The sequence below is a fragment of the Oncorhynchus gorbuscha genome, linkage group LG26 (assembly GCF_021184085.1).
Source record: "Oncorhynchus gorbuscha isolate QuinsamMale2020 ecotype Even-year linkage group LG26, OgorEven_v1.0, whole genome shotgun sequence".
Classification (NCBI taxonomy): Eukaryota; Metazoa; Chordata; class Actinopteri; order Salmoniformes; family Salmonidae; genus Oncorhynchus; species Oncorhynchus gorbuscha.
In genome coordinates, this window is record NC_060198.1 from 15,935,104 (window position 1) to 15,952,530 (window position 17,427).

Here is a 17,427-nt window from a genome sequence, read left to right on the forward strand (position 1 = left end):
TAATGACCACGTCAACCAATATCTTGTTCTTTACATTTCCTCTTGTGCTCTTCTAGTTGAGGGGAAAAGGGAGGCAGCGCAGTAGGTCTGGTGGTGACAGCAAAAGATCATTGATCTCTCCATCATTATCCATCACGATCCATCACTTACATCTGTCCAAAAACGTCTCACTCTCAGGCTGTCCATTAAACATGATGGTGAAGGAGGAGGACATCAGTGGAACAACCACTTTACAATAGTGCATCTAAATATTTTGTGTCCCAAATGGCACCCTATTCCCTGTGTAAGTGCTCTACTTTTGACCAGGGCCCATATGGGTCTGTTTGAAGTCTGTTTGACAGCCCTAAGGGGCAGTATGATTGCACGTCTACTTATATTAACTATATCATTATTAATATACACCTACTGTATAATAATATGTATTGTAAGTCGCTCTGGATAAGAGTGTCTGCTAAATGACTTAAATGTAATGTAAATCTGTATGATAGCGAGCAAATTAATCTTGCTAACTAATGTTAGCCTGCCTAGCTGGAACTTCTGTTTTATTTCTACAATTTCCAAAAGGTAACCCAACAGAAACATCATTATTTTTATGAGTTGTTTTTGTGCCGTCATGTGCATTAGTAGCACAATTTCTAAACGTATTACATTCATTTTTACTTACACTTGTATGTTGACTTCTCCATTGATGTTGTTTTTAAGGTTTGGTTGACTTCTCTTAGCGGATGTACAATCGTTGCGAGTTGAATTATGGGGAGTTTCAGGCCCCGGATTGAACATAATTGTACATTTGCAAACTCGACTAAAAACGAGGGCTGAGGGGCTTACGTTGCAAACTTCCTTTGCTTGGCTAATCATTTGGACCGCCCTCCAAGATGTGCATAAGGCGAGGGTAAGTGGACGAGGGTGTGTCTTTTATGAGTTTGAACTGCAGCCCTTTTGTGGGCTAGGTTAGGAATGCTGTGTTGCATGTGTAGCATTATATTTGTCATGGAGTCATTACGTCATCTACCTAGGTTATATAGGTATGCACGTCAGCTTTGAAATTGGTTTTGCACATCAGCGTTAAACTAGACATCGGGCCGATGCCAATGTTGGCATTTTAGCTAATATCGGCCGATTCCGATATGCTTACCGATATATGGTGCATTCCTAGTTGTAATGCAAAATGCATAGCGCATTGAATTAAAAAAGGTATTGTCGGATATTATTCATCCTAATAAAACAGGTTTTTTACATGGATGATAAAGTGGAGATTATATACGACAAGTACTGAAAACAAGTACTGAAAACAATAGAATGCTATGAAAGATCTGGGAAACCAGGTCTGGTATTTATAGCTTACTTTGAAATGGCTTTAGATAAAGTACGACTGGAATTTATATATAAATACCTGGAATATTTCAATTTTGGAGAATCTCTTATAAAATAGGTTAAAGTTATTTTACAATAACCCTAACTGTAAAATAGTAAATAATGGTTACTTCTCAGAAAGAGTTCAACTATCAAGAGGACAAAAACAAGGTTATCCACTGGTCATCAAAATGTTAGCTATTAAAATCAGATCCAACAATAATATCAAGGTGTTCAAATCAAAAGGTTCAAAACAAAAGGTGTCATTGTACGCTGATGATTGTTTTCTTTTGAATCCACAACTTGGATCCTTCCACAGGTTTATATAGGAGCAAAAAAATATTCAATTTTATTTGGAACAGCAAAGCAGGCAAAATTAAATGGACCAATTTATATAATGTATATGAATTTGGAGGGCGGAAATGATTAAATATTAAAGCATTATACCTCTCACTAAAGTCGTCAGTCATAGAAAAGTTATACTTAAATCCGAACTATGAATGTCTCACCCCATGTTCAAGAATGGCTTTTTCCCTTTATTCAGATTACAACCTCTCACATTTGGTTATTTGAAAATTAAATCCTCTCCAAAATATCGCTATTTTTAAAACAAGCCATAGAAGTTGGTTGTAATTTCAGTTTAATCAACCAATGTCAATGGAATATTTGTGAGTAAACTTTGTTGAAACACTCGTGGAGCTTTAACTTAAAGGGCCATAATGAATATGTACAATGAGTATTTACATGTGTTGGAAATCAATCAAATGTGCACATTACTGCTGTTGTCACTGAGGTTTAAGGCAAATTCCACTATAATCATATGCTGTGTGTGAAATATGTTGATTGATGGCTACGGTGGCAGCGACACTTCACCCAAAATGCTAAGTGACAGCTGGTTAATGTACAACCCTTCAATATAAGCTCTATTTTTCTTCTCTCTAATATAAGTTGAAACAGGTTGATCACCTGCTTCAACTCCCACTGAACCCCCAACAGATCAGGCTAAATTCAATTCGCCCGGACGCATTTGGTTCAAAGCTTTCTGTGTGTGGTCCTGTAATCTGTAATGTATGGTGATGGAGGAGATTAAATGGGTAATGTGATTTCCGAAAGGACACCGACAGACACAAACAGAGCTGAGGACTGTCCTGTACATCACCACTGCAGAGTTGAAACAGGTCCAAGGCGATTTGGAACCTCTTCAGTTGAACCAATATGTGGGAGAAAGAACATGTCACGACTTCTCACGACGCAAGTGATGTAATATCCCCACAGAAAGAAACAATCTTAACTTAACCGTGGTCTAGACTAGTGATCTGTCTGTTGCAGACATTACAGCAAGCTCCAATATCAGGCTAAAGAATCCTTGAAGACCTGAGGTGTACTGGAGTCTGTTTGCATTCTACTGAATTATGGCATAAAGTGTATGCAGGTTTACGTACATTGTGTGTATTAACAATTGGAAAGTTTTGAAGAATTGTAGTAATGACTCTCTTCTTTACCCATTTGAGGAATCACAGAAAGCAGGAACAGTCTAGTGTGTCTGCAGGGTGAGCCCACTTTTTTTTAGCACACAAAAAAACGGTATATTTAAACCCTGGTATAGGGGAGTTTGTTGAAATGTATGACCCCAGCCGGACTATACACTTTAGCATCCATCCTATAGAAGAATATTCATGTCCAATGGAGGATAAGTACACAAATTGTTGATAACACTGACTGTTATTCTAGGTGGCAGGTACTATTTGTCACTACTGTGACGTACAGTTGAATTCAGAAGTTTACATACACGTAGGTTGGAGTCATGAAAACGCGTTTTTCAACCACTCCACAAATTTCTTGTTAACAAACTATAGTTTTGGCAAGTCGGTTAGGACATCTACTTTGTGAATGACACAAGTAATTTCTCCAACAATTGTTTACAGACAGATTATTTCACTTATACAGTGGGGCAAAAAAGTATTTAGTCAGCCACCAATTGTGCAAGTTCTCCCACGTAAAAAGATGAGAGAGGCCTGTAATTTTCATCATAGATACACTTCAACTATGACAGACAAAATGAGAAAATGAATGAATTTATTTGCAAAATATGGTGGAAAATAAATATTTGGTCACCTACAAACAAGCAAGATTTCTGGCTCTCACAGACCTGTAACTTCTTCTTTAAGAGGCTCCTCTGTCCTCCACTCGTTACCTGTATTAATGGCACCTGTTTGAACTTGTTATCAGTATAAAAGACACCTGTCCACAACCTCAAACAGTCACACTCCAAACTCCACTATGGCCAAGACCAAAGAGCTGTCAAAGGACACCAGAAACAAAATTGTAGACCTGCACCCGGCTGGGAAGACTGAATGCAATAGGTAAGCAGCTTGGTTTGAAGAAATCAACTGTGGGAGCAATTATTAGGAAATGGAAGACATACAAGACCACTGATAATCTCCCTCGATCTGGGGCTCCATGCAAGATCTCACTCCGTGGGGTCAAAATGATCACAAGAATGGTGAGCAAAAATCCCAGAACCACAAGGGGGGACCTAGTGAATGACCTGCAGAGAGCTGGGACCAAAGTAACAAAGCCTACCATCAGTAACACACTACGCCGCCAGGGACTCAAATCCTGCAGTGCCAGACATGTCCCCCTGCTTAAGCCAGTACATGTCCAGGCCCGTCTGAAGTTTGCTTGAGAGCCTTTGGATGACCCAGAAGAAGATTGGGAGAATGTCATGTGGTCAGATGAAACCAAAATATAACTTTTTGGTAAAAACTCAACTCGTCGTGTTTGGAGGACAAAGAATGCTGAGTTGCATCCAAAGAACACCATACTTACTGTGAAGCATGGGGGTGGAAACATCATGCGTTTGGGGCTGTTTTTTTGCAAAGAACCAGGACGACTGATCTGTGTAAAGGAAAGAATGAATGGGGCCATGTATCGTGAGATTTTGAGTGAAAATCTCCTTCCATCAGCAAGGGCATTGAAGATTAAACGTGGCTGGGTCTTTCAGCATGACAATGATCCCAAACACACCACCCGGGCAACGAAGGAGTGGCTTCGTAAGAAGTATTTCAAGGTCCTGGAGTGGCCTAGCCAGTCTCCAGATCTCAACCCCATAGAAAATCTTTGGTGTTGCCCAGCAACAGCCCCAAAACATCACTGCTCTAGAGGAGATCTGCATTGAGGAATGGGCCAAAATACCAGCAGCAGTATGTGAAAACCTTGTGAAGACTTACAGAAAACGATTGACCTCTGTCATTGCCAACAAAGGGTAGATAACAAAGTATTGAGATAAACTTTTGTTACTGACCAAATACTTATTTTCCGCCATAATTTGCAAATAAATTCATGAAAAATCCTACAATGTGATTTTCTGGATTTTGTTTCCTCATTTTGTCTGTCATAGTTGAAGTGTACCTGTGATGAAAATTACAGGCCTCTCTCATCTTTTTAAGTGGGAGAACATGGACAATTGTTGGCTGACTAAATACTTTTATGCCCCACTGTAATTCACTGTATCACAATTCCAGTGGTTCAGGAGTTTACATACACTATGTTGACTGTGCCTTTAAACAGCGTGGAAAATTCCATAAAATTATGTCATGGCTTTAGAAGCTTCTGATAGGCATATTGACATCTTTTGAGTCAATTGGAGGTGTACCTGTGGATGAATTTCAAGACCTACCTTCAAACTTAGTGCCTCTTTGCTTGACATCATGGGAAAATCAAAAGAATTCAGTCAAGACCTCAGAAAAAATTGTAGACTGGTTCATCCTCGGGAGCAAATTTCCAAACACCATGTTCCTCTGTAAAAACAATAGTAGGCAAGTATAAACACCACGGGAACACGCAGCCATCTCACCGCTCAGGAAGGAGACATGTTCTGTCTCCTAGAGATGAACGTACCTTGATGCGAAAAGTGCAAATCAATCCCAGAACAACATCAAAGGACCTTGTGAAGATGCTGGAGGAAACAAGTTCAAAAGTATCTAAATGCACAGTAAAACGAGTCCTATATCGACATAACCTGAAAGACGCTCAGCAAGGGAGAAGCCCCTGCTCTTAACCTCCATAAAAAGCCAGACTAAGGTTTGCAAATGCACATGGGGACAAAGATCGTACTTTTTGGAGAAATGTCCTCTGGTCTGATAAAACAAAAATAGAACTGTTTGGCCATAATGACCATTGTTATGTTTGGAGGGAAAAGGGGGAGGCTTGCAACCTGAAGAACACCATCCCAACCTTGAAGCACGGGGGTGGCAGCATCATGTTGTGGGGGTGCTTTGCTGCAGGAGGGACTGGTGCACTTCACAAAATAGATGGCAACATGAGGAAGGAACATTATGTGGCTATACTGAGGCAACATCTGTTAAAGCTTGGTTGCAAATGGGTCTTCCAAATGGACCCCAAGCAGGTGGCTGTATCGACTCTGATAATGTATCCCAAGTGAGCCATGTTTCACGGGTATCGACTCTGATAATGTATCCCAAGTGAGCCATGTTTCCGTGAAACAGAGATTAGTAAACTCGTGAGCGATGTGCCCATCTTCGGAGCCTGATCGGAAGACCGCTCCGTCTGCCCCTTCTGCAGCGACGTTGTTTTGGGTCGCCTACTGGGATCCGAACCATTGTCCTGGGAGGTGGTCCAAACAGAGGATCCGCTTCCGGAAAGTCGTATTCCTGGTCGTAATGTTGGTAAGTTGACGATGCTCTTATATCCAATAGTTTTTCCCGGCTGTATGTAATAAGATTTCCTGGGGTAACAGTGTAAGAAATAATACATTTAGTTTCCTAAGAACGCGAAGCGAGGTGACCATCTCTGTCGGCGCCATGTTGAAATCAACATGGAAAAACAGGAAAAGCACTTATAGTGCTCATAGTCCGCACTTGTCTTACATGACTATGATCATGACTCTCAGTTCCATTTCATTACACATAAGAGTCATTGGACGGGGGAGTATGTATGGGGGAGTTTTGTTAACAGGCATCACTTGCAGTAAGGTTTTGGAAACATAAGGACCGTATCTTTCATATCTATGAGAAAATAACATCTAAAAACAAAAGGATACATTGCTACACACCTTTATAGGGTTAGACTTATTAATCCCACATGCCATACTGTATATCCATGTTACAGCATGTGATTACGGAAGACAGACGGCAGACAGAGGTACCACCTGTACTAATTAGCTATCTAGTATGCGCCAAACAACTATGTGTAAAGGATGAAGGTTGCCAGAAATGTGAGGTCATTGAAAAATACTATCGGCTTCAACTGTGATAAAGCCGGTTAAAACAGTATACAGTTACTGTATATTTTGCATTTAGATGTGATATGAAAGTAAAGGGTTTTATGTTTCTAGAATCGTATCGCAATTTAAATCGATTCACGTTTAGAAGGAGTATTTTGACTGTTTTGGCTGCCAGAACCTACTTCTGAGGATATCATAAACCGAACAAAAATATAAACTCCACATGTAAAATGTTGGTCCCATGTTCCATGAGTTGAAATAAAAGATCCTAGAAATGTTCCATACGCACAAAAATGTTGTGCACAAACATGTTTACATCCCTGTTGCTGAGTATTTCTCCTTTGCCAAGATTATCCATTCCACAAGTGAAATATAAAGAAGCTGATGAAACTGCATGATCATTACACAGGTGCACCTTGTGCTGGGGACAATAAAAGGCCACTCTAAAATGTGCAGTTTTGTCACACAACACAATGCCACAGATGTCTCAAGTTTTGAGTGAGCATGCAATTGGCATGCTGACTGCAGGAATGTCCACGAGAGCTGTTGGCAGAGAATTGAATGCCTCAAACGTTGTTTTGGAGATATTGGCAGTCTGTCCAACCAGCCTCACAACTGCAAACCACGTGTATGGCGTCGTGTGGGCGAGTGGTTTGCTGATGTCAACATTGTGAACAGAGAGCCCCATGGTGGTGGTGGAGTTATGGTTTGGGCAGGCATAAGCTACGCACAACAAACACAATTTCATTTTATTGATGGAAATTTGAACGCGCTGGGATACCGTGATGAGATCCTGAGGTCCATTGTCGAGCCATTCATCTGCCACCATCGCCTCATGTTTCAGCATCATAATGCACGTCTCCATGTCGCAAGGCCCCATGTCGTACACAATTCCTGGAAGCTAAAAATGTCCCCGTTCCTCCATGGCCTACATACTCACCAGACATGTCACCCATTGAGCGTTCCAGTTCCCGCCAATATCTAGCAACTTCGCACAGCCATTGAAGAGGGGTGGGACAACATTCCACAGGCCACAATCAACAGCCTGATCAACTCTATGAGAAGGAAATGTGTTGCATGAGGCAAATGGTGGTCACACCAGATACTGACTGGTTTTCTGATCCACGCCCCTACCTTTTTTAAAGTTATCTGTGACCAACAGATGCATATCTGTATTCCCAGTCACGTGAAATCGATAGATTAAGGCATCATTTATTAATTTCACTAGACTGATTTCCTTATATGAACTGTAACTCAGTATAATCGTATAAATTGTTGTATGAAGTGTTTATATTTTAGTTCAGTGTACAAGGTCCTTGGGACCTTAAGGAGTAACGGTAGGCTCCTTAAAGGAATTATACAGAAATCATCCCCATGTGATGCATCATGAAATAAGTTGAAGGAAGCATGACGATAAAGAAAACAAAAATGAAATCTGCCAAACTGTTGTCCTGTGGAGTATCAAAGACACTTTCAATTCATTTTTTGTCTTTCTCCCTCTTTCCAATGTCCGACTTGATTTAGACTCCTTAATAAAGCAGTCTACAACTTCCTCGTTGGCACAATCCACCTTGCAGTCGGTCACCTTTGATAGTAGATTGTGGCGAGTGGAATGGATTGCTTCGTTCTAAACCGACAGGTGTCCCACGCGTGAGCGTATAGCAGGGGCTTTAGAAGTATCCGCTTTTTTCTTCTTCTATTAGTACAGTTCTCTTTGGGTATTGTAGCTTATTATTGTAGCCTATCAAAGTTGAATGGCACTTTAATTCACTTCAACTGTTTCTTATGGTACATGTTCTATCTGAGGTAAAGTTGGTTTGTGTGGAGTTCTTTGGAATGAGGGGGGAAGAGAAAGATCATTTTTGGATGAAAACAAGTCAGCCCATGAAGACGTGCCTGCCTCAAGTAAAGTCGCCTATGTGTGAGCTGAGCATCTCAGAGCATTTTCATAAGAAAATGACACTTACATTTCTGTCATGTCTTCTCCTATGTTTGCTAATGGGGTTGAATTATTATGTTGGACAGGAATTTATTTGAAAAGTGACAGAATGAGTATTGATTGATGTTGCAAACATCTTTCAACTTGTTCCCTTTGAATAGAAAGTTTTATTCACAAGTATAAACACAATTAATTAAGAAAAGAACAAATTGCATCAACAGGTGAACATACTTACATGAATCAAAGTCAATTTGATTTGTGTAAGTACATTCCCATGTGTTTTTAAATAAAAAAATTAACACAAAAAAACAAACGTATTGTTCTTAGAGCCTGTCGCATTCCCACTCTGGCCCATCAGAAAGATGAGGCACTTCGATAAAGAACATCTCCTTGTTGGGAGGAGGAGGAGTACAGGGGTGGCTCCCCACTCCCGAATCGGGGCTTGAGGACGCCTTCATCGCCGTGAGCGGATACGGATTGCCAGGGGCATACTTCATCTCCTTCGGGTGATGAGGAGGAGCTTTGAGTCCATTGCCTCTTCCAGAGCCCTGGTGAGCATCGCCTTTCGGCTTAAAACGCTTGAGCTTGACCGTGTCCTTGCCATCGCCAGTGCAGGGCAGCAGGATGGCGACGTCCTTGCGGAACTTGGAGCTGAGGCCGAAGTAGATGAGCGGGTTGTAGAAGCTGGCCGACTTGGCAAAGAGGCGGGTGAAGATGCTGGTGAGGCTGGGTATGTGGAAGCCACAGGCCGACCACATGGAGACCACGGCGTACGGCGACCACGCCAGGATGAATGCTGTGCAGATGACAATGGATACCTGGGAGAAAACAAAAGTTAGGATGACCGTTAAATCATAACCCATCATTTAACGCTTGGTCTATATGTAGTATTGTTTGTACATCTGCAACTTTTTGGGACTCTGACACATGCTCACTCTAATATAATATCTAATATCTACTCTGGATTGTTTATTGGACTCACTCTGTCATTTCTTGTTTAGATTTTTTGAATTGTATCTGCGAGACATTCTTTTTAATTTCTTTTTAATATATTTATTTTTACACCTTTTTCCTCCCCAATTGCGTGGTGCCCAGTTGATAGTTACAGTCTTGTCCCATCGCTGCAACTCCCGTACGGACTCAGGAGAGGCAAAGGTTGAGAGCCATACGTCCTCCGAAACACAACCCAGCCAAGCTGCACTGCTTCTTGACACAATGACTGCGATGACCACTTAACCCGGAAGCACCAATGTGTTGGAGGAAACACTGCATTGCGTCCAGCCCGCCACAGGAGTCGCTAGTGCACGAAGGGACAAGAACATCCCTGTCGGCCAAACCCTCCCTTAACCCAGACGACGCTGGGCCAATTGTGCGCCGCCCCATGGGTCTCGTGGTCGCGGCCTGCTGCGACAGAGCCTGGACTCGAACCAGGATCTCTAGTGGCACAGCTAGCACTACGATGCAGTGCCTAGGGCCACTGCTCCACTCGGGAGGCCATTTGTGAGACATTCTTACTGCACTCTTGGAGCTAGTAACATAAGCATTTCGCCGCACCTGCTGATAACACCTGCAAATCTTTGTCCATGACCAATAAACGTTGATTTGATTTGAATCCTACTCACAATAGTGACGTCCCTTTCAATCTTTCTCTGCCTTTCGGTCAGGTCTCCCTCAGCGGCCATGGCATTGCCTCTCTTCACTGTGTTGATGATGGACACGTAGGTGAAGAGCATGACCAGCACGGGGACGAAGAAGCAGAAGATGAGGATGGAGATGATGTAGGACTTGTAGACGGTGGAGTAGTTGGCTTTGGCCCAGTCGATTTCACACGTTCCATAACCGCGATCTAAAAGAAGGAGTTTGAGATGCACCATTTTTTTTTACCTTCATGTGTTTCTTTGTTGGCATTTTACAAATATTTGTTCAGGTGAAGATAGTTTAAAATGTAAGAATTTCCTCTATTTTGGCCCTTTAAAAACTCGGGGTAAGTGTGAAAAAAGGTCCACATATGTCAAAATGTGGTCAGTTCTTGTTTAAAGATTGTCTTCTACTAATATTTTAGATAGCAACTTGCTTTAGTGCTGTTCTTTTTTTGTCGTCATTGTGCACATACAAATCTTGAAAATGTTGCCCAACCAGAATGTTACAAGAACCTAACACAAGTAAGTGTCCCTGTATCAAATAGTATGTCACATGATTACTAGCCATGTTTATCTCACCTGTGTAACTCCCCCAGCCCAGAAGGGGCGCTCCCGACCAGAACACAGCCCCCATCCAGATGAATATTAGGCACATGCCTATGGTTGTGTTGGTTATGCAGTGAGCTAGGTAAAGGAAAAGAGTTCAAAGTTCAAAGAAAGGCTCCCACAAGATCATTGCATCTGACCAGAACATCTAGCCATTTTTCTTCCAACTTTATTGGAATTATTAAGATGACCATTAAAAGGTTAAGGTCGTGTCACAGTGTCTTACCTTTACTCGGATGGCATCCCTTGATGTATCTTGTGACACTGATGACAGTCAAAGTATTGATGCTGCTGAGGCCAAAGACCAAGGTGAAGAAGCCGTCCACCTGGGAAAGACCAACAATACTGTTAGAGATGCTTAGAGGGGGAAGCTGTAGGGAAGAGAATCTCAAAACAAATACAGTAGAAAAAAAACAGACATCCACTTGCAAAAGTTGAAGGACTCCAATCACTCAGAAAATCAAGTTGAAAACAAGTATCCTGCTGTTGAATACTTGTTTGGGTTCACGTACTTAACAAATCCATCACTCACCAATTACTGATTTTGTGTGAATAGGGCTCCTCTCTACTTTGCCAAATATTTCTCCTGGTTGTTCAGTTTTTTCAGTTCACCAGGATGAACACAGAAGAGCTGATCTAGCTACATTGAATGGAGTTAAAGATCAGTCCATCACAGCTATGGTTCGCAGTGGTGAAGTATGTCTGATCAAGATCAACAGCTTCTACCAAATTAACTTCAATTTATCTTCCTAGTAGAGACAGGAGCCAATGGACTTTGACTGATCAGATTACTTAATCTAATCTAATATATTTACATCCAAGCCCCATTCACTTTTGCCTCACGGTCAGATACACTTGGAGGATGCATATGTCTATTGGAGGACAAATCTTGGAGCATATTTAAAAAAACACCTGGTGGGATGCTTCAAGCAACATAGCATTTTCTGCAAATGGGGTTTCTCCATAATTGGAAACAAACCTGGGTTCAAATGCTATTTCAAATATCTCAATTCCTTTTTACATAGATTTGAAGTAAGTAATTCAGATATATTTTATTTGAAAAGGCAACTAGTTTAATATTTTTATGTATTTGGAAATACACTTGGAAAGTATTTGAAAATACTCTCAAATACAATTTGGTAGATTTGGCTTTTACAAATAACAATTCAAATACTTCAATAAAAGCTGTGTATTAAAAAAATATATATATATATACTCAAATACACATGTATTTGAACCCAGGTCTGGTTGGAAAGTAGTTACATGTGAGAGTTCATGTCCTATCATGCATTTTACTTGCTCCTTATTAGGGTAAGCAAACCCATTAAGCTCACGTACGTACCCATTAAACCCACTTCCAATTTTGGATTTAAAAAAATAATATATACATTTCCTGGTTTTTAATGTTTCAACCAATTCATCTGATTGTTATTTCCATACCAGTTTTTATTCTAAGACAATCAGACAATTATTATTAAGTTATTGATAGTGTTAAGGGTGTGTACTGGAGGTGCAGGAGCAGAGTGTAGTGAACAGGTACACTTTTTATTCTGGTCCAAAGAAAGCACAAAAGTACATAAATGTGCCCAAACACGGAACATAGACAAAAAGTATGGCGCGTAACAATACCCACATAACATAAATACAAGTTCCCACAAAGACATGGAGGGGAACAGAGGACTAAATACATGCAGTGTGGTTAGGGAATGAAAACCAGGTGTGTATGGAACAAGACAAAACAACTGGAAATATGAAAAATGGAGTGGCGATGGCTAGAAAGCCGGCGACGTCGAACACCGAACACCACCCGAACAAGGAGAGGAGCAGAGTTCGGCGGAAGGCGTGACAGACAGCTACATGTATGTGTAAGTTCTTACTAGTTGTCAATTTCAAAACTGCAAAAAAAACTTTGGTGTAGAGGTGACTCTGTTACACCTTTTTTTGTTACATTTTCTATACCTCCTCAGATAAGTGATCACACTTAATGTAAAATTAAGATATTAATGTGTTGATATATGATAGCATACTACATAGGTATTAATTACTATTTGTTGCCAATTGAAAATATGGGTTTTTCATGCAACCAGTCGTACCACATGTCAGTCAATACAGTAGCAACACAACTTGGTGAACCACAACGATATAATAGATCTTAAGCACTCAACAGCTCACATTTTTTAAATGAATTTAGTCTTATTTTACTGTTAAATAAACCTTGCATTGTTATACATGGTTGCCTTTTTTGTAAATTTGACATTTATCTCAGGTGGGCTTGAAGGGTACAGTAGCACAACAATCACTCGCTCTAAACAGAATGTAAATTCAAATAAAATATTATTGTTCAATATGATCAATACTAACGTCACATATTATTGTAGTCTATAGTGTATATTTATACCCCAAACCATTGGTTTCCAAATATTTTATGACTAAACTTTGCTATTGTCTTTTTAATGATTTATTTTTTTACCATAAATCACTGTTCCAAAAAAGCCCAGTAGCCTGGTTTGCATTGAAACACATGGAGATTGTGTGTTGATATCCCTAATATTCAATGAACCTGACCATAAGTGTTTTTTTTCTTCAGATTTATTTTCATTAAAATACTCAAACTAAATGTGCATGCATCTTATGCATCTATTCATGGTTTCATTTACAAAGATTAAAAACAATTAAGAACAATTAAAAACCTCTATACTCTCTCCACGACGTTTGGAGTGGACAGATAGTCATTGATGCAGAGAGAGAAGAATAAGATCAGGGTTGAAGGATATCAGGGATGGAAGACCTAGAAGTATTGGACAAAAATGGAAACAAATGAGGGACAAGAAGATGACTATTTGATGACTGTTTATGCAGTTAGAGCCAGGGACATTGTCATATTGTCCTTCATTCATCCAGGTTTGTCTATATTTGGGTTCACCACATGTACCTTTAATATAACAGTAGAGAGGGAAATTTGAAACTGTCTTCACACAGGCTTTAGGAAGACAAGTTGAACTAACGAACAAGAATAAGACTACAGCAAATGTGAACCAGCTTTCAGGTAATTCATTAAAAGTTGTTTGTAGTATGGTCTTTGTGCATGGCGTCTTATCCACAGAGGGCCGGCGAGGGTGCATGTTTTGTTCTAACCAAGCAGTATCACTGACTCAACTTATCAAGTCTTGGTTGAAGTCTATGATTAGTTGATTAGTCGAATCAGGTGTGTACCGGTTGGCATGAACAAAAGCCTGGGTACACATTGTTCTATGCGGATACTATTGGACACCCACTTTTATGAGTGCTACACCCATGATGAATAGTACTGATCAGTTGATTTTAATAACTTTATGGGGAGATTACTATAATTTAAGTTTACATAAGATATATCAGTTTGTAAGTTTTCAGCATTAGGAAATATATTTAAATGGATTATTTTAGAGGTGGGCTTATTTGGAACACCCATAGGCTTAAAGGGTACATTTAGTACCCATTAAACCCAGTCCGGACTTTCCACATATTTTATCAAATATTTTTCTCTTATATAAACAAATGGTATAAATCAAGTAATACAATTTCAAATGAGAGATTAATCTTTCATATTATCTCCACTTTTCGTACAACAATTAGGGCACATATATGTTAGAAATGTCTAAACTTAAGATTTTGGTGGGCTTAATAGGTACACTTATCCTATAGTTCGGAATCTCATCTTTGACAACTCTCTCACCTTACTCTGACCCAGACATTCTATAATCAAGCATTCAATGTCTGCTGACCTCAGGACCACTTTTCTTTATCAGAAGAAACTCTCCTCATCTGTCCTCTCTGCCCTATTACTTAATATATATATTTTATTTATCTCAGTCTTTAAAAAAAAGCATTTCTGTCTCTCCTCTTAGTTCGTTTTCATTTGGATGTTTTCTCATTGTTTTTAGCATTGGCCAATAGTAAATGAAAAGATTATTGTTCAGTGTTAGTTGGACATTATTCAACTACGGTTTGTCCCAAACAAGCAGCAACACCTGCTTGGGGAAATAACTGTAATTAACATTAAAAAACACACACACACTGTTGTTGTGTTAACAAGTTTGATACAAATAGAACAGGGATAACTTTGTAATTTCACAGACATTTCATTCATTTTTTTAAGGTGGCATTTTCTCACATTGTGCACTAAAACAAAAACCCATGTGGTAAATTGATTGATATTAGCCCTTGTGCAAATCACGCTTCCTCTTTAATCAAATACTATAAGCATGTACCAAACCTTAACCATCCATCTATGTTTGGCTGTTGGTGTGGCAAAAGCATTCTTATTCCCCCCTAAGATAGTGCTAACATTATATTACTTCAGGTAATGCCTGCAGACCTTTTCTCCTGTGCTGTAGTTAGCAATATAATGCCTTTGTGACACCTTGTAAAACCACCCTCTCACTTCTTCCAGGTAACTCATCATCATCACTTAAAGTGATGAATGTGCCAACACGCTACTTTTGATTGAATTAATGATCAACTGTCCAAAAGCACCCATTGTTAATATTCTATTCGTAACCAAGCTAATTATAGAAAGGACCACCCCCCCCCCCCTTCCCCCAAAGAACCATTGTAGTGTAGTGTATATAATGATCTGTTTCAACACATTTCTATGCTTTATCCATTGTGTTATTTTTAATAAGTCTCCATTCTGAGTGGACCATTGATATTCTTAACTAGGCAATTAGCAGGAAATGATAAAGAACTGGCAATAGGAACTAAGCCATAGAGCAGTGTTTTTGCAAATCGTAAAGGTAAGTTGTCTTGTTTGTGTATTTGACATTTGTGTAGAGGATGGCGAAGTTAGCATCTCACAGTGACATCACCTTCCAGGAGACCTGAACTACTAACGTCCTGTCCAATCATGCCATGTTTTATGGGATGGCGGTAAATGTCTGTGTCTTGTGAGTATTGCAGTGAGTGAGTACAGTATCAGATCCTGCAGTAGGATGGCACATGCTACAGATGCAACACATTACCATTCACATACAATACAAATGTGAAGCATCTCACTTCTCAAAACAACTTTCCCCCCTCCAACCAGACACCCTCATTGCCTACCTGACATGTCCAGATCGAGGTAACCAAGTATCCGTTGTCCCGGAACACATTGAAGATCTCCAGGATCCCCCGTGAGTAGCCGAAGACGGAAATACTGGCATCGGAGATGGCCAGGTTAAAGGTGAGATAGTCCGTGGGCTGCAGCGACGCACGCTGCTTGTACAGGACGAAGATCACAATACTGTTGCCAAACCACGACAGCCAACCTGATGAGGAAATAAAACATTGGCATGCTAACTGATTGGCGTTATATAGCTCTTTTCCAGAAGCTAAAAACATTTACATAGAGGGAAACTCACCACATCTATTACCAGTGTGTCCCAAAGTACCTATGAGCAAAGGCCTTGTCAGTTTTGTGAAATGTAATGGAATTGTAGTCACACCATACAAAATGAGGCTCATAAAGCAGTGTGATGCATTGAGGTGACAAAGTGCCTCATCTGTCATTTTAACCCTGCTGACCTCTCTTCAAACACTGCATATTCAAATACTAAAATTAGCATAAAACCTTCCTTCATGAATTTCCTTTAGGGCTAATAGTAGGTATTTACAGGATAGGTAGCCTACCTATCCTGTAACTAAAATGACAGTCACACTATTGATTTCAAAAATCAGGATCAAATGAAATAAATGCAAATACATTTGCACCAATTAACAGGTCATTACACGTTTTTCTGCCCTCTCTTAAAGAACGTCAGATTAGCTGGCTGCCATTCTTTCTTGATTGACGATTTCCACGGCTTAGACAGGATGTGAATGGTTGCAGGAGTCACCCCGCTTTGTCCTGGGCTACTTATAGCACCAAACCCATTAACCGTTGCCCATACACTACTCGGACAGTAACAGTAGTATAACAACTGCATTAACAACGGTTTCTGTTATTGGTGATTTGTATTCTGCAGTGTAATCGAACTCTTCATCCAATCGTTGTTTATTGCGATATCAAAATATGGTAGAGTAAAAAAAGAACAAGATAAATGTAGACTACTCTCTGGATTATTTTTTTGCTGTTGTAAATTAGTAAAAACTACTGTCATTCATCCTACCCTAACGTTTAGGTAATAAAATATCAATTATGAAGTAGTAACTAGCCATTAGTGACATATTTCCAGATTTTTTTTGCCATGAAAGCAAAACTAAATAAAGTATTTGCATCATAAAAGCAAAGCTACATTTAAAAAACGAAATTACATTCCATCAACTGCATAAGCAAGTTCTCCCACCTAGCACCAGCAGGTATACTCCTATAATGGTCTCCCCTTGATCCGAGAAAGGTGGGTCTTTATTCGACATGGTAAAATTGTTATTCTTCCATGGAATATTAGCCACTTGAAAAGCATTATTGGCTGACATTTTGTTGTCCGAACGTTCCTGCTGTCGAGACATACACGGAGCTGCGCGCTCTCTACTTGCTAAGACAGAAAGGTGCTTCCTCTGAAAAAACACTTGACCGGCTCCTCTTTCTCTAAATCCAGTCTAAAAATATTCTTCGGCGCACAGTATGTTGTCTGAGAGGGATGACGTGTATTTAGCTAATCCCAATTATACCCCGAGGTTGATACACC

At 40.0% G+C, this 17,427-nt stretch overlaps 1 protein-coding gene across 2 annotated transcripts; it reads right to left on the reverse strand.

Moving 5' to 3' along the window:
- Positions 1-8,695: 8,695 nt before the first annotated feature.
- LOC124015066 (opsin-5-like) lies at positions 8,696-17,269 on the reverse strand. Of its 2 annotated transcripts, XM_046329981.1 has the most exons (7): positions 17,086-17,269; positions 16,162-16,191; positions 15,863-16,068; positions 11,010-11,109; positions 10,757-10,861; positions 10,160-10,383; positions 8,696-9,355 (listed from the first exon to the last, which is right to left on the reverse strand). In XM_046329981.1, exons 1-7 carry the CDS (start codon positions 17,246-17,248, stop codon positions 8,861-8,863), a joined length of 1,323 nt encoding a protein of 440 aa, XP_046185937.1. In that variant the 5' UTR covers positions 17,249-17,269; the 3' UTR covers positions 8,696-8,860. The 2 variants fall into 2 exon arrangements, with proteins under 2 accessions (XP_046185937.1, XP_046185938.1); XM_046329982.1 differs by lacking the exon at positions 16,162-16,191.
- Positions 17,270-17,427: the final 158 nt, after the last annotated feature.